At 28.3% G+C, this 23987-nt stretch overlaps 1 protein-coding gene across 5 annotated transcripts in view; it reads left to right on the forward strand.

Moving 5' to 3' along the window:
- The window catches only part of LOC129981755 (putative fatty acyl-CoA reductase CG5065), a 66469-nt gene that overhangs the window by 27815 nt on the left and 14667 nt on the right, over positions 1 to 23987 (forward strand). For 3 of the 5 annotated variants that reach the window (XM_056092741.1, XM_056092737.1, XM_056092739.1), the window contains exons 2-11: positions 9016 to 9118; positions 10114 to 10211; positions 11569 to 11685; positions 15891 to 16066; positions 17806 to 17878; positions 18426 to 18532; positions 19521 to 19698; positions 20895 to 20939; positions 22283 to 22401; positions 23358 to 23597. In XM_056092741.1, the coding sequence (XP_055948716.1) occupies positions 10116 to 10211; positions 11569 to 11685; positions 15891 to 16066; positions 17806 to 17878; positions 18426 to 18532; positions 19521 to 19698; positions 20895 to 20939; positions 22283 to 22401; positions 23358 to 23597 (1151 nt within the window). In that variant the 5' untranslated portion in view covers positions 9016 to 9118; positions 10114 to 10115. Of the gene's footprint in view, positions 1 to 6929; positions 7017 to 9015; positions 9119 to 10113; positions 10212 to 11568; positions 11686 to 15890; positions 16067 to 17805; positions 17879 to 18425; positions 18533 to 19520; positions 19699 to 20894; positions 20940 to 22282; positions 22402 to 23357; positions 23598 to 23987 lie in introns of those variants that run through there. The other 2 variants (XM_056092738.1, XM_056092740.1) reach the window with 2 other exon arrangements.

A 23987-nucleotide genomic window follows, 5' to 3' on the forward strand; every position in this document is an offset into this window, starting at 1 on the left:
GTCAGCTCCTAAAAATTTGTGAGCATGAAATTGAAGTGGAAGTGATTAAACTTTAAACAAAACAAAAATAAAATGAAAATTCTATATTTATATAATAGCCCTAAAACGCAGCCACGCAAAAATATCCATTGTTAGAAATAGTACACTTTTTATTCAGTAGCAAAAAATGCAGCGAATAATTATGCAATTTTTAATTTTAAATTCGAAAGTTTGTGCTGAATGATGTTTGACAATTTCTTTGACTTCCGACTCAAATTCTTTTTTCAACTTTATAGAGAGAATAAAATGCGTCATTTACATCCTGCTACTTTAGAGTGTTTTCAGTTTCCAAACCATATAAAAGTATCAGAAAAAGTAACGATTTTAATGGGAGTTCTCAGTATCGATTTTTGCATCAGAATCATTATTTACTGGTTCCGATAAATCAACAGTTTCATTAACTTCACTAGCACAATCCATCATCTCGTGTAACATAATTGTTTGTCTGTCAGAGGAGCAGTTTCTTCCCATATGACTTTGAAGGATCAAATGGAAAGCTGACTTCTTCACTATTTTCATCATTTTTCACTTGTGGGTCTGGAAATTTCGCATTCTGAAAGCTTTTTTTTTTTTTCAGTTGTATTTTTAGAAATTAGTTCCCAAGAATGTTTCACAAAGTATAGAGCATCCAAAACATTTTCATCTTTCCGCATTTTCGTCCTACGATATTTTTAATTTTTATATTTAACTTTTATAATTAACTTTGAAGAACGAATCATATCAAGCTTTATTGGCTAAATAACGCGTGTAATTTTCTGTGGAGAATACGACTTTGACGTTTTTTAAATTGAAAATTGGAGAATGTTCGTGATAATGATCAATAAATAAAAGAATTTTTTTTTCTTTTGTATCTTTATATACTTATTTAAAGATGCCGAAAAGTCTAAATAGAGAAGAAAAAAATGCAGTATATTTTGTTTGCTGTGTATTTTGTTGGTAAGGTTTTTTCGTTTTTAAAACATCGCGTCTTTACTGTTCTTCTTATATCGTATGGCTTCAATTTGTCGGTTCCAATTGCATTAACCGCAAGCAAAATTATAATCCTCATTTCTTCCCCGCTAAAGCATTTTTCATTTCTATAGCAAAGTCTTTGCTCGCTTGTAAGTCATTAAATAATGTTGTTTCATCTGCATTGTAAATCTTGGTTAGCGAATAAATACCCTTCAATCATGTTAAACAACTTTTCTTTCGTCTTCTGCATTCTCATTTACATGAGCCTTTTCCCCTAACACTTTCTTTTGGAGTATGAGGTATTTTTTTTAATCAATTGCGTTCGACATGTATATTCGTCAGCCTAAATCTACATTTTGTTACAACCGATGCGTAATTTTTTATGCGAATAAAAAAATAAATAATAAAGCGAATTAGATTTCCTTTTATGATTTTTTTGTATGCAAAATTTGCGATACAATCAGTTGTATTGGGTTTGGCATGTACATAATATGCTTTTTCGCTTGCCTTTAAAAAGTGAGACTTGAGGGACTTAAGTAAATTCTGCAGCTAACTGGTTAAAACGGCCGATCCAACCATCGAATTTAGAGAACTCTTTCATAATTTGCTTTTCGACAAATTGGAGGACTTTTTTTTTATTAGGTGTCTAATCATGGGTATTTTGTTGGCACAAATTATGTTGAAACATTTCAATAGTTCAGATTCAAGAACAGAAAGAAGAGGGCCTTTCTTATTTACTGCGATGTTTCACCACACTCTATAGATGCGTTTTAAAATTTTTGTTCGTTATTTAACAATTGTAACTAAGTCGACGTGGAGATTTCAAGGTTTTTTGCAAATTCGCGAAAAATGTCGAGCTTTTCTTTAAAGGAAAAGGTTTATGCTTCATAGTGTTTCAGAAATCAAATGTTCTGAAAAATCGAGTGTCCAATAAGCTCACTTCTCTGTGTTATGGTGAGGGGAGCGATAAGAAAAAGAAATTCTAATCCTACCCACATGAAACTCGCGCGACATACTCATCTGCAAGCACTTATTACTCTTCTGCTCCAGACAATGTGGATTTTGCAGTTATTTGAAATGTAGTCCAATATTTTTCTTACCCAAACTAACAACAAAAAACGGCTATTGAAATAATGTGTTAAATCGGGTTTTATTATTCGTTAAATAACCTTTTTTCCTTCAATTTAATTGGAAAAAAAGAAAAATTCGTTAAATCGAGATATTCAGTAAATAGTTGTTCGTTAAATCGGGGTCCAACTATATGTATCAAATTTTAGTAGCTTTAGTTAGATGGTATAGCCTGCGCCAACACAGGCATCTTAATCTTAATTAAAAATAGAGAAGTCATCCTTATCTTAAGTAAAGATAAAATTAATATCTGATAATATATAACGATTGAGTCTGTTCTTATTTAACCAATTCTTATATGTTTGGCTTTATCTTCATTAATTTTCGTTTAATACTTTGGTTGAAGGTACGATTTCGCAAAGATATGATGTGTTGAAAGGTATTAAAATTTGTCGCTTTGACGGAAATATATTTATTTATGCTCATATCATCTCTTCTACCAAAAATTGCATAAAATGTCTTTTTTCTGTTACATAAAGTATCTGGGAATGGATGTCTATTTTGAATTGAAATATTATATGACACAGCATCCGAAATAGAAAATAATTCTCTTATCCATCCTTTTTTTATTATCGTTTTATTTTATTTATCTTTATTATCGTTTTCTGAATTGTCAGGAAAGTATAAATAAAACTATTTTTTTACGCATTTTTTAAAAATATTTTCGATTAGTTGCTCGATTAATAAGATTATTTTCCTGGACAAATCTTCTAATGTTGGTAGTGAATATTAGAATATGAAAGGTAACACGTTCTTAATTATGTATTTTAGTTTTTATCAAGAATCACTTTCTTTTATCACATAAAGAATTATATTGAATGTTTATTATTTACTGTTAATTTCATTAGTTTACCAAAAATGGCAAATAAAATAAACATAATTATATTGGATGTTTACTCTTTACAGTTAATTTCATTAGTTTTCCAAAAATATTGGGCAAATAAAATAAACATAACCAAAGTTTATCATTAATACATTTTAAAACAAAGTCAAGTGTTATCATTTTGCATTTTTTAATCTTTTTTTTTTAATTCACCACCAAAAAACAATACAATTTATCATTAGTGATATAGTTCGTCAAAAAAAAAAAATGTATCTAGAACCTTCTTTTTATTCATAATTTTTTAAAAAATGTCATTCAACTTGGAAATACGTTCTTTTTAAAAGGAAGCCATCTGCATTCACATAAGAATAATCAATTTATTTATATTTGCTCAATCTTCAAAGTTTCCAATCACAACCCTCCCATAAATTGAGTTTGAAAAATGAGAAATTCACAGATATAAGATTTTAAGCAAATTGGTTCTGAATAAGTGGATATAGACAAGAGAAAAAAATATTTAAAGGTCTCTTTTAATATATGTAAAGAAAGCAAATTTGTCGACCCGTTACATTTTTATTTGTTTGAGAAAGATTTTTTTAAAGTTTATTCTTAGGAATGCTGAAACTTAATAAAAATCCGAAATGCATGTTTTTGTTTTGCATATTTATTTATAATAAATAATACTTAAGGCATATTATAAATATACTTATGGCATAAATATCCTTGAAAAATATTATTTAGTATAATCAAATATTCTGAGTTTGGCAATTATTAAAACAAACTTAAATTAAAAAGTTTTTGGAGCTACTGAAAATTAAGATGCATATTTCTTGAACTATTCCTTTTATAATTGAAGAAAATTGCATAATGCTTTTGATTTGCACCTTCCGATTTCTACCAAACGATATTTTAAATAATTTTAAGAATTATTTTATGATTAATTTCATTTTATCAAAAAGAGTATTAACTAAGAATATTTTATATTCTTAGTTCTCTTTACTTTGTTATAGTTAAGACTTAATGAAGCGTTTGTTTCATTTTTTAAAAGTCTAGTGACACTGCATTCAATCTATCGATATTCTATGTGTTGCGTCTTTTGTATTTTATTCAATAATGTTTTATTCATTCTTTTTATTCAGTAATGTTTTATTCGTTATTTAACACTGTATAAATTCATAGACTAAATTTTGATATTGTGCTATTTTTTCATTAGTTTAAAGATCTCAAAAATTATTTCTACAGTTATAATCGGGACCTATTTGATCTAAACAAACTTCGCCTACAATGCAAAAGATTTTGAATTTGTTACATGTATCGACGTTTTCTTTTATTTTCACATTTATATATATATACATATATATATATATAAAATCTAAGCAAAACAACAAAGACAACAACCTCCCACTTTAGCGATGTTTTGGTCCCAACAGAGATTACTATTGTAAAGCTGAAATGCTCCCAAAACAAAGATTATATTTTGGTACTCTGAAAGTTTTTGTTTCTTTCTTCATACCTTTAAAAAAACTGACGGAAGCGAATAAGATTTCGAACAGTGATACTTAGTCTTAGCTCCTTCGATTGGCATAAAAATTTTTGTTTTTATTCAAAAATTTTCAACTTATAAAAGTACTTTTTATTAATTTTTAAATTCATATCTTTAAAATACATAACTTTTGACTTTATGTCGAGTACTTTAAAGTGAAATAAAATTGTCACTATGCCTTGATGTTTATTGGAGCTCAAAATTTTAATTGTTTATAACTTATCAACAGTTTATTCTTAATTACGAAATACTATATACATTCGAGCTATTTTAACTTGGAGAATTCGAATATATATTCGAAATTAAGTGTTGCCATTTGAAAAAAAAAATGTGTTTGTGTAAATCTAAATATAAAGACTACCCCCCCCCCAACATAAAAAAAAATATTTTATACAATTATGTAGAACATATTTCTAAAGCAATAGGTATTTGCCATTAGTTTCGGAATAATGAGCAGCTTATGTATACATTTTAAAGGGATGCCTATTCATGCGTTATAGGTCGAGAACCCTTGAGCTGGAAGTCCCGAATTGAACTTAACTGGCTAAATAGCCGCATTTTCTTATCTCTTTGGCGATTCTTTTCTTCGCATTTCTGGAGTGAATTATTGGTACTCCTAGTGTACTTCCCATGTTTAAATAAATGAATGAATAAATGAATTATTGTAAGTGCTTTAAGAAGCGTTGGAATGTGATGAATGCGATTACGGAGCAAATTCCTCTTCGACTGCTTCCGACTGCTTGCGTTCTCGAGGTCATCCTTTTTTTTCTCCTTCCTGCAAATCTGAGAATGTGCCCCCCCCCACTTTCTGGGCCTTATTATATGTAATTAAATCGCATTTCATTCTTATTTTCAAAATGATTGTCATTGATACACCTGCTTCAGATAAAGGAAATATGAAACCGTTGAATTGATTTTTTAATTCGTTTTAATTAATAAATTCTACTCAATGTCTTGGAAACGGATGATATGTTAGTTACTCATCATTAGGTAATTCATTAAAATTTTGCGTTTCGGGACTAGCAGCATTTAGAAGCCTTAGTTTTTTTTAGCGCTTGCCAAACTTGAAACGCTAGTCGGGGCAAATAAGCGGTCTTATTTTATGTTCGTCTTAAGGTGATGGTGATGATTCACTTTATTAAAAAAAGTTATTTATTTAAATCATGATTTAAAAAAGAATAATGGTAATGTTATTTTTTTCTCATGTGCGAAGTATAGAGAAAGTATTGTAATCGTCAAAAAATTCGGACTCGAGATATGGATGAATTTCCAACGTTTTAGAAATCCCTGAGTTCCAAAAAGCATTGTCTATATTTCGAGAATAATGAAAATGAGAAATGAAAACGTGACAAAGATAACCCAGAAATGATTTGAGCTAGACGGGTGAAAATTGGTATAGAGTCATTACACTAAATTTGTAGATTTCTATCAAATTTTGAGCAAAATCTATTCAGAGGAAGTCAGTCTGCCCAGCTGTTCTAATATAAGTTGTTAAAACGAAGTGAGGCCAGATGGATAAAATTCGGTACACAAATTTAGTATCTTTATTCGGGACATTTACCAAATTTTAAGTCAAATCCAACAAAGGGTTGAATGCCTATCGATCTGTACTTCAGGAGCATGTAAACGCGATAACTCAAAAACGCAGTGATTTAAAATATCAGATTTGGTAGGTGGTTTTGTGACTGCAATTGTTGTAATGTGTCAAATTTTCGTTTCAGTCGATTGGGGAAAAAAATGCATCTAAAATACAAAATCACCTTCATTAGAGAGAGTGCGAGAGAGTTTTAGAAGACCACTCCTGACACTTGGCATCTTATGTTTACTACCATCTTTGCTATTTTTGGAATACAAAATATGCATTTTATGGCAGAAGGATCAAAACTCCAGTTACGAATGGAATAGTAATTAGGATTCAACTGTTGCTTGTAGTTGAATCCTAATTAACTGTTGCATAAGATAATTTATCGTATGCACACTTTTCATGTATGCATCCAATAATATGCTCCTGATAAATTTGTTCCATCTCGTTAAATTTGAAGAATTAGAATAGTTATAATTTATTTGTAATAAAAACTGCAACTAAATTGTCGTATTTTAAATTATAGTGAATATACAGAATGAGATCTTTCCAATCTTATTTTACTATATAACAATCTACATTCTAGATATCTTTGGTGTTATTTGCTGATTATTGTCATGTTATCAAGCATTTCAAAGTTATTTTCATTTTGATTAGTTAGTTTGAATTATTCAATCAATCAATCAATCAATGAGTATTTTATCTGGAATAAGAAAGAATAAAACTTTTTAACATTTTCTTCTGCTACTCCATTCTCTGTTTCTTTGAATGCGGGGGTCAAGGTTCAAGTGTGTGCTAAGAAATCTTTTATCGGGCTTATTAAGAATGGAGGCCGATTATATTCGAACCACTTCATATTCGAGATCGAAGTTCGAATTTTTCTTTCGCGTTGATGCCTCGGATGGGACGAGAGAGAGTCAGATTGTAGATTCAGCAGTTATGATTAGGGGGTAAGTGACCTTATTTGTATCGTTTGGCGATTTTTCTTTTTGGTGTGGAAATGGTTAAATATAAACAATGTTTAGTCTCGCCATGGATAAGCAGACGATTTTTGCATATTCCACAATTCTATCACCAGATTTTGTTTGAGATTGTTGAATTTATAATATAATCCTTTAAACTAGTGTGATTGCTCATTTTTTTGAATATGAAATTATGGATATTTCTGATTTGTTTGTTGATTGTGAATAAATTTAAACGCTCTAGCAAAGAAAGGATTTGTTTACATGAATCTTACTATAGGTTTTCTGCAAACTGAATCGTTAATTAACATGATTTCTACATGACAAAGATTTTTAAACTTTGCCTACTGCTTTTGCTGAAACGTATTTTTTTATATGTGCTGTGCCAAATTTAAGATTTTATTTTACTTAATGTGCATATCGTTTGTCTGTTTTAATTATTCCGTTTAGAGAGGGGAGAAAATGGGAAGTGCTGCTCTAATTATTATCGAACGGTAATTCATATGGGATTCGCATGCGGAATTGCTCTTTTTCTTAAGAATCTTTGTCTAGATCATTTTAGTTATATTTGCCCTGTTTTGAAGCTACAGGAGGGCTATTTTGGGTCAGATAGCATAATCTTGATTTTTGGTATTATAATACACCAGTGGGGTAGAGAATTTTAACCCACATTGATTTAATATACCCCAGGACCTTTACATTACAATTCTTTGTTGGATTCAGATATCGAGCCAAATGTCTTTCAACTTCGAAGCCGAGAGCTCTCTCCAAGCTCTAAAAACCACTGTTCATTGGGTTGTATGTTCTATAATTATTCTATTAATTGACCTTTGATACATTTTTGTATGCAAATATAGAACATTTATTTATATATTTTTTGAATACGAAATGTCTTGTATACGAACGTCAGGATTTTTTAAAATCCTTTTTAATTCACTGGAATGTTCTGTGTAAAATTTTGTATTCATGAAATCATCTGTATATCTCTATCATAAGGAGTTCTCAATGTTTTAAATTTTGTGTCAACATAAATAAAAAAGAAAAGATATGTACTATCGTAATACCATCATTAAAAATATACATATTGTCATCAATTTAGTTTATATTAACGCTTATTTTTGAAAAAATGCTCCACCAAGGATATTTTGGGATAGATCTTGTAATTTTGAGTAGCAATCAGATGAACGAGGACGACACCTGAGCTGACAATTTCCACTCCCAACTTCAGCACCATACTAACTGGAGGACATTTGACCTCTACGATGTGATGTAAAACGGATGCGACGCGCTCACTCATCAGTTTTTTGGTGGAATGTGATTAAGAATCTGGAATCCCTCCAGTCCTGATTTCACCTTCAGACCACCGCGGCCTTCTACCATGCATGCGTTAATTATCGGAGTACAAAATATGGGGAAAAAACGAACTTAGTGATGTTACGAATTGTCAAGATAACTTATTGGGCCTGCTATTCATTTCAGTATTAATGCCAGAGATGTAAACTAGAATATGGCCAATATAAAAATTACAGAGCTAATTTAAAGGGAGAGGATTGAAATCATATTATATAAACAATAAAGATTACAAAAGAATCATTTTACAATCATTTTATTATTTTGTGTAAAAATAATTACGTCCCAAAGTACTGTAATGTATCATTTGACCACAGTGTAAGAAATCTTTAAAACTGTGATTTACATTGTTTACAAATTTTGTTTTGTTCTTTTTAAATCATCTCCACATTTTGTTTTTTAAAGAAATAAGTGTAAGCACATTATATATTGCACCATCACATTTTATGAGAAAGAGAGAGAGAGAGAGAGAGAGAGAAAAAAAAGATGGCATTTTTGTGAATTTAAAATTGTATAGGGTGAGTTATTTGTGATGTGTAACTGTATGACATTGTTTGAATTTTCTACATTGTCATGCTAAATTGTTGTGACAGAAATTGAAATTTTTTTTTGTTTAAAATATTTTTTTTTATTTCAGTATAGACAAGATGGAACGGTTTCAACTAGTCAGTTTAGTTTAACTTTGAAACATTGCATATAATCACTTCAAGGTGTGGAATATTATTGATTGGCTTTGTTTAGTAAGTACAGCACATTTTTATTTATTGGACAAACCTTTTAAATAATATAAATGAATTGAAGCCATAAAATAATTTGTTTTTTCATGATGAATTCTTTCACTGTGTAAAATAATTTGCTATAATATACTATATTTTATTAAATTTGTATTTTTTATCTCATTATATAAGCAGTTTTATATGAAAAGTAAAAATATAATTTAAAATTCAATGGTTTTATTGGTAGCATTTATATTTTAACTTATTAATTTGTTGGAATACATGGAGGTAATAAAAAATAAATCAAGCATATTTAATTTTAGAATTTTTTTTGAGCTCCAAAGTTTTAAAATTATATCATATAATGGTAATGAAATATTAGATTTAAAAATAAATATTTTTATTTTGATGGGATTATATGCTTTTAGACTTCTTTTTAATGAATGATTGTTTTAGGCTAAAGGAAATAATTCTTTTTTTTTGTTACACATTATTTTTTTCTTCATTTTTTTCACTACTTGGCAGACCAGTGGTAAATATTTTTGTCATTTATTGGAATTTGATAGTTTGGCATTGGCAGGCGAGTTTGTTTTAATCAAAAAATGAAAGAAAATAAATCTCCTAATAGTTAGTATTACTGATTTTCAGTAGTGCATACAAATTCAATAATTTAATACCACTATTTTTCTTAATCTATTTTAATGTTCAAAGATAATTTTTATTTGACTCTTTATAGAAGTTCATATTTATAATTGTAAAATATAATCAGTATCAGAAATTTTATGTATGGATAAATGTAAAGCTTTCTATATATACATATATAATATAAGACTCGGCTGTAAATGTGAAATACTGAATCTCCTTTTCATGTTGTCTGTTGTCTTAATATTTCTCACATTTTTAGATTTCTTTTGTTTTGGTAAACCATTTTAAAAATATCAATTTCTAAAATTTATTTTCTCAGCAATTGCTACTGGCCGTTAATGTGGTGTTTTTTTTTTTTTTTTTTCCTCCCCCAGGTATGTCCACTATGGTTGAAACTCGTTCTTCACCAATTGCTGACTTCTACAAGGAAAGGAGCATTCTAATCACTGGAGCTACAGGCTTCATGGGAAAGGTACCCCGCTGAAAAGTGTTTTCTATTTTTAAATTTGCATGATTCAGAAGTTATGGGAATGTATTTCTCTGTTTTCAAGAAGAATTTTGGATATATCTGTTGCCTTATTTCCTTACAATAAGCTAGATTTTTGCAAATTATTATAAACACATGCAAATTCATACAAAAAAAAATATTATTGAATAGTCAGTGATGATTGATGTATATTTTCTGGATATTATTCTTTTCTAAATTTATTATTTTTCATTGTTTTGATTACATATGTTTAAAACTTGTGTATTGTGTTAAAAATCAAGTTGCATGGATGGTTCTATTTAAAATTCTATTCTGAATGCTGTTGTTTTATTTTTATAATTTTCAAATATCCTTTCTAGATAATTTTTCTTTGTTCGAACTTTTATCAGACATTAAACTAGTGCATTAAATTTTCAAAAAAATTTAATGTCCTCTCTATCTGGAAGGATTTTTAATTGAAAATTTATATTAGTTTTATGTATCGCTATTTCAGAATCAACTATTTAGTAGACAGTAATTTTATAAAAATATATTGTGATAATATTTTTCTTGAATGTTGTGAAGAATTTGGAGGTATATGGTTAGTTCATATTACTAACTCTTCCCAGATGTATGTTATTTTTATTAAAATTTATTTATCCTTTTGTAAATATTTACCTTTTTATTGTAAATCAAGAAAGAAATGAAGTTATTATTGGTGAAAATCTGATTTTGAATCATGACAGCTAATACTTTTTATCTCTGGTTCATTATTTATAAATTTAATCAAGTTAACATTTGTATTAAAAATTTTTTAGAAACAATAGTAAAAAAATGATATTTAGTGGATATACTATTGTTTATAATTAGAATGATTATCATTATAAAGCGATTCCAGAACTCTCATTTTCTTCCATTGCTTTAGAAAGCTGAAATGGTTTTAGCTTTTTTAAAAAAATGTTTATTGCATTTTATATAATAAACATTTTGTGATGTGCTAACAGTTCTGATATTATATTTCTTGGCCTATTATCCTTTAAAGTGCATTTTTTATAGCATTATTATAGTTAAGCTTCAGAATCAGTCCATTCAGTCTTTTTGTTTATTAATGAATTCAGTATTCAGTTTTATTTATTTGAAATTTGGGGGAAATTCTGAAATGATTTATTAAAAATGTGCATTATTGATTGGAAGGAATTGGTTAAAAAAATATATGCTAGGCTTATAAATATAAGTTGGGCTGCAAGAAAAATTAGTAGCTTTTAAATGTAATTTTTCAAATTTAGGTTTGCAGTGTATGAAATTTTTTTAAAAAAAAGTATATCATTGTTTGGTTTTTTAACGGAAAGTTTGTTTCTGCTAGGTTCTTGTAGAAAAGCTTCTAAGATCCTGTTCCCAGTCTAAGACTATCTATTTGCTCCTAAGGCCAAAAGAAGGACAAGAGCCCAAGCAAAGGCTTGATGAACTGCTAAAAACTAAGGTTGGTCTTTTACCAAGTGCATTATTTTTTTCACTGTATTTTACTAACTGTGAAGCCTTGAATTGATTGGCTTTAAAATGAATGTATTTAAACACTTTTTGATGAGTAAGCCTTTGGCATGAATTTCAATAGCTCTTTGTCCTTGTAGCTGTTATATAATATTTACTAACAACACTTGCATGACGCTGCCTGTGATACAATTTATAGTAGCAAATATCGCTTCATTTTTTTTTTCTCATGATCTTTGACTCTAGACCCTATTCCATTTTGTTCCATTTCTGCTTTCTCCAATGCTGCGGTATTTTTAAAGACAATAAATTTTCAAATGGAAATTTTGAAAGTATCTGCTATTAGTTGTCAAGAGTATCTTCAATTGCAATAATAGTTGCAATAATAGTCATAGTAGTTGTTGATAACTTAAATTATAATTAGCAATTTTCCAGGTGAATTCTAACTAATTACTCATTATTGAAGATATTTTGATTGTTCGTGTTTTTAATTAAAGTGAAATGCTTTAATAATGTTCTCAAAAATATGAAACAATAATAGAAGTAGAATATTGAATGTAGAAATTTAGTTTCAGTTTTTATGATTTTCCAAATAAAGTTACACATTTTTAAACATTTTTAAAATTTAGTATATTTTGTCAAAGGTCTTAAATAAACTTTCTTAGAACATCGATTTTTTGCTCTTTTTGTAGGTTTAAGAATTTTTTTTCTGCCATTATTAGTTACTAATCATATAATGAGGAAATAGGTGCAAAAAAAAATCATAAAAAAAAACATTAAATTTCAAAATGCAGGATTTGAGGTGCATTGAGTCACCATTATGACACAATGCATGTAGATTTTTGTGGTCAAACTATGTAGATTTTTGTGGCTGTAAGATATACAGGATGGTTATAATTAAAGTGCAAGTGTTTGAAGGACTGTAAAAGAAAAACTACTTGGAGTATGTTGAAGAAATTTGGTATATGTTATATTTACAACACGAGGAAATGAATTACACAATAAAAAAAATTTTAGTTCATTTTTTTGCAATAGATGACGCTGTAGATTATTAAAACATTTTTTTGCTCGGTACTATGTCAAAATGAATTCATATTTAATTTCAATTTTAAAATCGTTATTGATAAAAGTCATGTATCTTTAAGCTATAGTCATGACTTTGTCAAAGGCAGAATGTGCTCTGTTAGTAAAATGTTATTACTAAAAGAATAGCAATTATTGTGCTGCTTTGAAAGAATATCGTCGTCTTAAAGATTTGAGAAAAGGACCAATGCCTGTGAATGGCTTAAAGAAAATGATTAATAAATTTGAAGCTACAGAAGAATTTGGAGTGCTCTCTGGAACTAGAGGAAGATCATCTGTGAATCTGGAAGGTATGGAAGAGATTAGGGAAGCAATTGATTCAGGGTTAGTGGATCAGTGACCTGTAAGCGCTTGAAGTGTAGCAAGGACTTTATCAAAACCATGGACGACAGTACGCAAAGTCTTGTGCTACATTTTAAAATGCTGTATGAAATTAAAATTTTGCAGGACTTGCAACCAGCTGATCCACAACAAAGAATTGATTTTGCCAACATCATTCTTGCCAAAATTGATGATGACAAATCATGGATTCGAAAGATTTTGTGGACTGATGAAGCGTATTTTACTTTATCCGGATAAGTGAACACCCATAACTGTAGGATATGGGGCTCATCCAACCTGCATACTGTTTTAGGGAAACCCTTGCATTCAACATTTGTTGCAGTTTGATGTGGTATGACTGCTGACTTTATTATTGGTTCTCCCCCCCCCTTCCCCCCGAAAATCTTACACCAGCATTTTAGTTTGCTACACCATAAAAGGCACTAGTTACACTCAAATTTTAGAAAGTAATGTGATCCCTACTTCGCAAGACAGAAACTGCCACGATTCAGCAATATTCGTGCAAGATGGAGCACTATCTCGCATTTCTCATTGTGTTACACAACTGCTTCACCGACTTTTAGTGAGGATTGTATAGTTAGCAGATGTTTCCAAAGTGCGGGGCCACCTCGCTCACCTGATTTGAATAATTGCGATTTATGGCTGTGCATATATTTAAAAGATCGTGTCTACAAGGACAAACCTAACTCTATTGTTGCTTTAAAAAGTAGCATTACTAGAGATGTCCTAGAAATCCAGCAGGAAACATTAGGTGCTGCTGTGGATCACACTATCTTGCATCTACATTATTTGATAGGACTTGAAGGATCCCATATTGGACAAAAATTATAATACATTACGCATTTCATATTTTAACAAAGAAAAATTTTATAATTATATTGTATAAAATATTGTCATTAAAAAGTGCCACCTACAACAAAAAGTTTAACTAATTTCTTTTATTGTGTAATTCATTTCCCCATGTTGTAAATATAACATACACCAAATTTCTTCAACTTACTTCAAGTAGTTTTTCTTTTACAGTCCTTCAAACACTTGCACTTTAATTATAACCACCTCGTATATTTCATGATAATTTTATCATTAATTGCTAACCGAGAGACACATGCACAAGTTTTCCCTTATCTATATATACTGTTTATCTGAAAAGCCTAATACTAGCACTTTTCAATAATTGCATTTTTTAAAGATGTGTATACATAAAGATGAGCAGTTGTTACTCCTCTCTAATTATGCAAAAAATTCCCATTTCATCCTGCTGCTCAGTGTAAACATCTTTCCCGTCCATTTCTCTTCTCACTTTAAAATTTTTTTTTAATTTAATAAATGCCTCTTTACACATGCACAAAAACACAGAGGGTTTTTGAATACAAGAATGAATAGTATAGATTAACCTTGTAATATTATAATATGCATAAGCAAACCATATTATATTTATATAATATTATTTTTTCAGAATTTTATCATATGTAATATACTTATTGATATTTTTGTTATTCCTATTTGTTATGTTATTTCATTGCAATAATATAAAGAACAGGGATATAAAATATGCAATTTTTATCTAAAAAAAAAAGGCAAGAATTATGTTTAAATATTATTTTGAGGAAGTAGATACAACATAACATTTTAATTAGAAAGTAGTAATATGGAACAAGAATCTCCTGTAAATATACTACACTACATATGAACTATTGTCACAAATTATCAATTAAATGGATACAATGAAATGAAAGTTCTTTTATTAATATTTAGCTCTAATATAGTTTATGTAATTTTAAATAAATTTATTTGTTAGCTTAATGAATTTTTTTAAAATCTGACCTAAAGCATTATCAAACTGCAGGCTAGAAATTCGAATCTCTCAATTTTTCTAAATCTTGAACAATGAAAAAAAAAAAAAAAAAAAAAAAAGATTCCAACATTTTTGACAAATGAGAAATTTTTAAATAAGTATAAATCTATTTCTGTTATGGAGTTGCCATTTAGTTAATTTTTGTGTGCTAATTGTTCAAAATGGGTATGCATATATTTAGGACATCTTATATTTGAAATGTTTTCTATATATCAATATCTAGACCCATTTGGCATGGCAATCTTAAATAAATTTCAAAAAAAATCTGCTTATACTGTAAAAATCCACATTTCTAAATTTTGAATCATGTAACCAAATTATAAATTGATGATCTGAATTCCATTAATTTGTATATTTTGGCTTTGTACAAGTACTTTAACTTTTTTTTTTTTCATTAGCTTGTTAAGTTTCATCTCAAAGAAAATAACTGAGAATTTTGATTTCTTCTTAGATAATTTATTATTGAACAATTCGGTTCAGATAATTTTCTTAATAAATAGTTGTCGTACCTGCCACCTCTCTTTTAGATAAAGAATAAATAGATTATGGTAGATATTTGATTTTTCAATAAATGTTTGGATATTTAGCACTTAAAAAATGTAGTTTAAAAAAGTTTTCCTTACTTTTACCTTAATTTTTATATTTTTTCCAAGCATTGTAATATTTGTTTTATAGGAGGAATTATATATATATATTGGCATTTTTTTAACTTATTTTTTTCCCTCTTTTCATATTAAAATATTCTTTGTAGTGAATAGATTTTAAATTGAACTTAGTTTGAAATTTGTTTATCTTTACCTGATCATAATTGCCTTAATTTTTTTCATTTTATAATTTTTCAAAATCGGATAAAATGTCAATTTAATTCTTCATAAATAGATATAATAAGTAATAAGAGTGATTCATTTGTTTTGCAGATCTTTGAGCGTGCAAAGAAGGAACAACCCGGATGCACTTCCAAACTGGTTCCTATTCATGGTGACCTGACTCTCCCTGGACTGGGTATTAGTGCCTCTGACCAGTCACTGCTCATATCCACTGTCTCCATTGTCTTTCATTCAGCTGCCACTGTCAAGTTTGATGAACCCCTCAAGTGAGTTTTTTCCCCCTAATAATTATTTTGTATATATATAAATAATAAAATAATATATGTATAAAATTAGTTTATTTTAATGCATAGACTTTTCTTACAATTGCCTGAGGCTCAAATTTATATATGTGCTAAAACATATCAAATCACTGAATTGGCTGATACTATGAAAAAATAAGATTAAGCTAATTCCTCTTAGTGATTAGGAAGTTGTTTTAGTTTATGTTTGAAATTCATTTTCCTATGTGGATAACATTCTAATAACTGCATCACTTCATGTGAAAAAATTTAAGAGATTTGAATACTTTATAACAAGGTAGTATTTTAGGCCTGATTCAATGATCTTAGCTATATTTTAAAAAGATTTCTCTAAGTTACCTAATAACAATAACACACATAAATATATTTTTAGTATTGCAGGGGTGTTTGTGCTCCGGGGAAACCCCGGAATTCCGGGGATTTTGAACTTCGATACCCGGAAATTCCGGGGATCGTCGTTCTAAAGGAAGTAGGAATAATAAGGAATTATTTATTTTGATCTGGGTAATTTTGTTTACTTTGAAAGCAGAAAACGCAAGGTCAGTGTGTGTGGTGAAAACTTTTCCTTTCTTTCTCCAAAGGCAGTGATAATGCGTGAAAAGGGGGAAAAAACTTCTTTTTTGTTCTTTCCTTATTGCAGGTTATGACTCATTCCCCCGGTTCTCGGACATTCTCTTCTGGATTCTTTTCGGCAAGTAGGCGCGGCAGAAAAAAAAGGGAGAGACTTCGTTCGGCCAGATGTGCGATCACGTGACCTGGGTTCAAAGGTCTTAATTTTGCAAAATTAATGGTTATTAATTTTGCAAAAAAAGTAATTCGTTGAACTTTTATAATTAGGTCATTCAATACTTCATAATTGTAATTTTTCATTTCTCCCCCCCCCCTTCTCGAAACTCCAAAATGTCGGTAGTAAGTCCGTAAAAGTTTCAGGGGATTTTTTGGGGTCCCACAAACACCCCTGGTATTGCCACACATGGGTGAGAATAAATTCTGTAATGAAAATAATAAAAAATAGTTATTAAAATATGCTTGGGTTAAAATTGAAAATAATGCTTGAATGATATTTGAGAATATTTTTAAATTTAATAAAAATTATTTGAAAACACACTTTTATTAGTGTATAAAAAGTATGATTTTTTTTATTTTAATTATTTTATACTTTTATATTTATACTACCTTTTTATGTATCTTATGAACTACTGAAATGAATTTTTCTCATTTCTTTATGAAGTAATGTCAGGCAGGATGCAACGTCAAAATTCAATTAATTAGATCATGAATAAATTCTGAAGATATTAACATGATGTATTATTAAGAATATGAAGTTGTACAAAATTTAAGAATTTAGCATATCAGAAAATGAGTAAAAAAAATTAATTTCAGAATTTCTTTTTTATGAAGATGTTTAATATAAATATTTTTGTCTGTTAGTTTTACTATTTATCTGAAACAATTTCATTCTTTAAGTTCATTTAACAATCCATATTTCATATTTTAAATAAAATTTATTATAAATATTGGATATTTGATTAAAGATATTCCTGGAAAATAATTGATAAATCATTTTCTTATATTGGTGTCTATAGTCAAATTTTCATAAATTGAATTCATTTGGAAGCTTACTCTCATTATAATTTGTCTTCACCATCAAAATTAAATCAGCTGTAAATTTTAAATTAAAGCATATTTGCATTTAATTTCAGGCGATCTGTTGATATGAATGTATTAGGAACACGGCGCCTTGTAGAATTGTGCCATAAAATGACTCACTTGGAGGTAGGTAACTTTCATAGTTACAAAAATTTTTTTCTATGTTTTTCAAAAACTTCATCTAAAGTTTGTGAGTGCATTACCCTAATATTTTCTCATCATTTATAATACTTCTATTGATCCCTTCAGATTAAGTTTAAGTAGTAATTAATATTAATATTTTCTCACAATTTACACCACTATTCCAACTTTTAAAAATTATGACAGGGGGTTATAGTGTTATCAATTTTTAACTAAGCAGTTTATGAAATTTTGTTTATTATTATATTAAATCTGGTTGAGAAAAAATATTTATAAATAAAAGCTTAATTGGAATTTATTCTAGTGAAAAAACATTATCCTTGCATTTAATTTCATTTCATGTGAAAGCTGTACTTTTTGTATAAATTAGGATTATGAGCTTTTCTTTAAATACTCTTTGATAATTTAATATTTGCTTTTCTTAATGAAAGTTTAGTAAATGGTTAAAATTGTGAATGGTAATTTTTTATTGTTCTGAATTTGAATTTTATTGTTCTGTTTGAATACATTTTTCATTGGTTACATATTTTAGGCCCTGATCCATGTGTCCACAGCCTATTGTAACTGTGATCGGGAACAAGTTGATGAAGTGGTCTACGATCCCCCTGTGCCTCCACAGAAGATTATCGACACCATCCAGTAAGTTATATTAAAATTACAGTAACTTACTTTATTGCTTTTCTTTTCATTTTGGTAATTGATGTAATTTTTACAATGAAACTTTTTTGCTGTTTTTGTAAAAGTATTTGTCCTTTTTGTAAAGAAGGGAGGGTTAGCTCCCCCCCCCCCATTCTAACAAAATTTTTAAAAAAACTGAAGATTTGTGTTCATCTTTTTTTATTAGAAATCTGCATTAACCAATTTTCTGTAAATTAGGTAGTCTGATTTTTGGTACTTAAAACTTTGGCGTGTATTCAAAAATGAACAGTATGTTGAATTTTAATATTTTTAGTTTTGACCTAGAATGCTTTTCCCATCTTCCAGATTTTAACATTTATAATAAAGATAGAATTATGAATTTTTCTTAAATTTTCTGATTTAAATGCAAAAAAAAAAAATTATTATAATTCTAAATGAAGTATATATCTTTGCTTCATTTTTATCTCAATTTTTTTCATTTATTTGTAGTTTCTTCTCTTTTGAGGAAGAAGAGGGTCTTGTTGATAACATTTATAGGTCAAATTTCATGATATGATTTATTTGGAGTTAAGAAAGTTTATAGAGATTATACATTATTTGTATAACAATTTAAATTTGCATGATATAAACCTCAATGAGGATTGTAGGTCCAAGTTTCATTCCACTAAAATCTGCTATGCATATGGAGTTGGCCTATAACAGATTTTATGTGCACCAAGTATCTTTATATTGCTTAGGCGTGGAAACTTGGAAAACAGTTATTGCTTCTGAGATATTATTCCTGCAATTCGATAATGGTTTAAAATTTTGTCCATTTTTTTTTTCATTTTACCCTTACACAATACTTTTATTTCAGAAATTTAATCAAATATTATGATTCAATTGCATAAGTTATCAAATTATACTGATGGATGATTTTCCCAAAAATTAAGATGCTGTAATTAAATATCTGTAATCTGTTTCTAAATTTTTATGCATTTTTTTCCAGATGGATGGATGAGGATCTTGTGAGCATTCTAACTCCTCATCTAATCAAGGGTCGTCCCAATACTTATACATATACCAAAGCCCTTGCAGAGACACTCCTGGTGGAAGAGAGTGGAGCCCTGCCAGTTGCCATTGTGCGACCATCCATTGTCACAGCTGCCTGGAAAGAACCTTTTCCTGTATGCAAAATGATTTATTGTATTTGATTTACTTTTCTCAAGCATTTTTAATCTTATAAAACAAGTATACTTTTTCAACAAAGGTTTTATGAATCCATATAGTAAATTTAAGGAATGTAACAAAATAATAAATTCCGATTTTAAAAAGAATGCTTTTATTGAGAATTGAAAAAATTTCAACAGCAGTTATTCTCAGTTCTGATACTGAATTGTTGTTGTCTTTGTTTGAATCTTTTTATTTCTATGTATCGAATTACTACATTTTTACCAATTATTAATTAATGTTGCATCATTTATTTTTGAGAAATATGAATATAAATTGCAATGCTTTTAACTAAATATATAAAATAATCACTAATGTCTAACAAGTGATTTCAGTTAGACTATATTTGTAACAATTTTGCATGTTTAAACTTAATATGCAACAATTAACAAATGCTCATTTAATGAATTGCTATTACAATGCTGTATAATTTTTTAACTGAATTTTAAAAAAAAATTAAAATGTGTGTGTTAACTTGTTTCTAAAGTCACGGAAGTAGTATGATATTAAACGGCAGTGAACATGTTGCGTATTAATTGCATTTGAGTATTTCCATGTAAATTGTCAAAAGTTTTAATGAAAATTATATTTGATATAGAATTTTAAAAAAATCAGTGCTAACATATATGATATCTAACTATTATGAAATAAAGTTTTTTGTGCATATCAAGAAATAAGTTAATTTACCTAAACTGAAGGTATTTAATTTATTTTTATAATATGAAAGGTTTTGCTTCATTGACCCAGGAAAGCATTAAAAAATAATTACATGTATCATTGTCAGTTAGGAGTTTTTGTTTCATTTATTTCACATACCGTTTTATTGACAGCTTTGCATTTTTTCAATACTACAACAATGAATGAAAATTATGTGTTTTATATTTGGTAGCATTATAGAATTTTAAGTTATTCTTAAATACTTAAGCAAAAGTTAAAAATGGGTTTAAATTTGTCTTTAGTGATACTTAATGAAATAAAATTTGCTTCTGTTATTAATCCTGTTTAAAAAGGAATGTTATTACAGAAATATATTTAATTTTTTCATTCATTATAACAAATAGGAAATTATGAAAAGCTATTTCCAATCAAATAAGTTTTTGGTAAATGCATTAAAAAATGATCCATTTTGCTGATTTTATAATTTTAATTTCAGGGTTGGGTTGATAATTTTAATGGACCCACTGGTCTTATAGTTGCTGTAAGTATTCTTTTCTTTTTTTTATGTATATATACATATATATTTAATTTTCATTTCAGTGCAGTTGCATGTCATAATTAGATGAATAATAAATAATACATACGATATATAGCATAAATAATTTTCAACTTTTATTTTCTTGTATGCAAATTGTTGTAATTGTCCAAAAATTGGACCTTGAGACTTTGATGAATCATTGCATTTTTTCTCTCCCAATTCAAAAAATAAATTTTTGGAATTTTGTCTGCGAACACAACAATTCAAAACATTTTGAGTTAAATGGATGAAATTTGATGTATGATGTTTATACTAAATAATAGATTTTTTTTTTTCAGATTTTGGATACAATCCATCTGTTGATAGTTAATCCATTTGAGTGCAACTGAACATAACTACAAAATATAAAAAAAACTCAATGGATAAAATTTTATATGTAGTTTTAGCAATTTGAAGTGTCAAATTGGTATCAAATTTTGTGTTAAATTCATCAACAAATGTCTCTTTTTTGGTCTATGTTATTAGACTGTATGCAAGTATGATGTAAATGAAAGAATGTGGATAAATTAATTTTGGTATTTGAAATGGTACTAAAAATTATATATTTATCAAATTTTGTTTCAATTAGGTTGAAAAGAAGTTGTCTGAAAGAAGTTTCTCTCTTGCCTAATCTGATTTCTCGAGTTAAGAAAGATAAAGAAAAGGGGAAGGGGAGTAAATCTAGTGGCATTCATCACTTTTTCCAAGTTCTGCAACATTCAGATGAAGGGGGAGGGGGGTAACATGCATATTAAGGAATATATAAAAAAGTTTCCAGGAAATTAATTCTGCTGATTACTGTATATTAAAAAGGAGGATTGGTGGGAAAAAAAACATTTGTGTCATATATTAAATTTAAATAATCTCTAAGTAAGCTATAAATTATGTGATAAACTAAATGTGATTTTTAAGATTTATTTGAATTGATTCTATAAGTATGCTGTAATTTCATGATTAATATTTTATTTTATTTGCCTAAGATAACTTCTTATTCACCTAAAAAATAAATTTTCAGCAAATCACAGACTTAAATAATTTTCATATCCGGGCATGGATAATTGCTCTTTTAGGTTTTTAAGATGATCTAAGTCAACCACATCTTTTAGATTCATTGCTTTCATACAGCTTGTATATATTTTGTTAAAATGAATAAAAACAAAACTCTGCAAATATTTCTTGTACTGGCAGTTTTGGAAAAGAAAATATTTTCTCAATGAGCTGTGTAAATACTGTATTATGCTGTTGCTTGTTTTATGAAACTGATGCAACTTTCCAAATGTTTATGATCTTTTTGTAATTTTTTTTAGACAAGTAAAGGCATTTTACGTTCTATGCATTGTAAATCGTCAAGTATAGCTGATCTAATACCTGTAGATGTTGTAATAAATCTAGTCATCACTGTTGCTTGGTATACTGCCACTCACAGGTAAAAAATTTTTGCCTAATTTAAAAAATAAGTAGAAAATTTAACATTGCTATTTCAATATATTTAAATTTGATGTTTAAACAATTGATTGTCCTTTGTAAGGTTTAGATTTCTGGACATTTAACTATAATTTCTTAAAATTTACTTTCAAGGTTAAAAAATGAAATTAAGTTTTATTTCTTCTATTTTCCTCTTATTTAAAATATATTGCCTACTGGAAAAAAAAAATTAGTTTGTCATTAGTTAAGACATGTATCTATAAATATATTTTTTATATGTCTTTGATTTTAACTAGACTCAAGTTTCTATTCATTCATTGAACTTTTGCATTTATTTCTAATTTAAAATTTGTAATAAAAAATAAGATAAAATAATAGACTTAATTCTAGAAAATATGCAGATTTATCTGTAATTATTGCATTTGTAATATTTGCAAATCATTGCATTATCAGTGTGTCATTTAGTTGTGTAAATAATAAAAAAACCCAGAAAAGACATTGAAAGTAAGGAAAACAAGTTTATTTAATTAACTTGTTCTGTGTTTCAAGGGGCTAATATTAAAATAAAATTTAGATAAATAGGTAAAGTTAGATAAATGCTGAAGTTGATATTTTTTGTCCTTCCTGTGTTTTTTAACCCAATTTCTAATTTGACATTTATTACAATTATAAGATAGTAGATCTTTGAAAATGTGCATCAAGAACCATTTCAAAATCAAAAATAAATAAAAGGATTAGAATACTTTAAATATGTCTTTATTTTGATTCTCTATTTATTTTCTGCTAATTTTAAATTAAAAATTTGACAGTTCTTAAGACTATCATTCCTGTTCATTGCATGTTGTATTACTTGTGTGAGTTTGAAATGTGTGCCAATTTCTATACTGTTCTTATTAATTGTATTTGTACTAAATGATATGGGAACAATAAAATTTTAAGAATTTCAATTTCTTTTAGACCCAATAGTCTCCTGGTATACAATTGTTGTAGTGGCAGCACCAACCATTTAACGTGGGGTGGGGTGGAGCGATTGGCCATCCCCCTCATCCTACGCCACCCCAGCCGTGGTGTGTTCTTCTACCCCAATGGCAGCTTCACCGATTCTCGCCTCTGGAACCAGATGTGTGTGTTGCTCTACCATCGCCTTCCTGCCTATGCTCTTGATCTGGCTGCTGTGATCACTGGACACAGGCCTCAGTGAGTATTTTTATTGAATGTTGTGTTGGACGATTAATATACAGTGATTTGAAAATCTGAATTGGTTTGATTCCATCAAAGTTTTGCTGTGTCTGTGGTTGTAATGGATATTAAAAATCTGTCAAGATCAAATGCCCTTTTTCTTCTATAAAATCTAAAGAGAAATGCCTCATTTTTTTGTATAGCCCACATTATCTGATTATACTTCAAAATAAGTTCAGTTTCAAAATAGCCTTATGCCTTCAAAATAAATTTTTTACTTATTAGTCAGTGGTGACTAGCATTTTCCAAATAGTAATTATAAAATTGTTATCCCCTTTTATACCTTCAGAACAGAAAAAATTATATTCAATGAGTTTTAGCCTTTCTTGAATAATAGCTAAAAAAAAA

Source organism: Argiope bruennichi, chromosome 8 (genome assembly GCF_947563725.1).
Source record: "Argiope bruennichi chromosome 8, qqArgBrue1.1, whole genome shotgun sequence".
Lineage (NCBI taxonomy): Eukaryota > Metazoa > Arthropoda > Arachnida > Araneae > Araneidae > Argiope > Argiope bruennichi.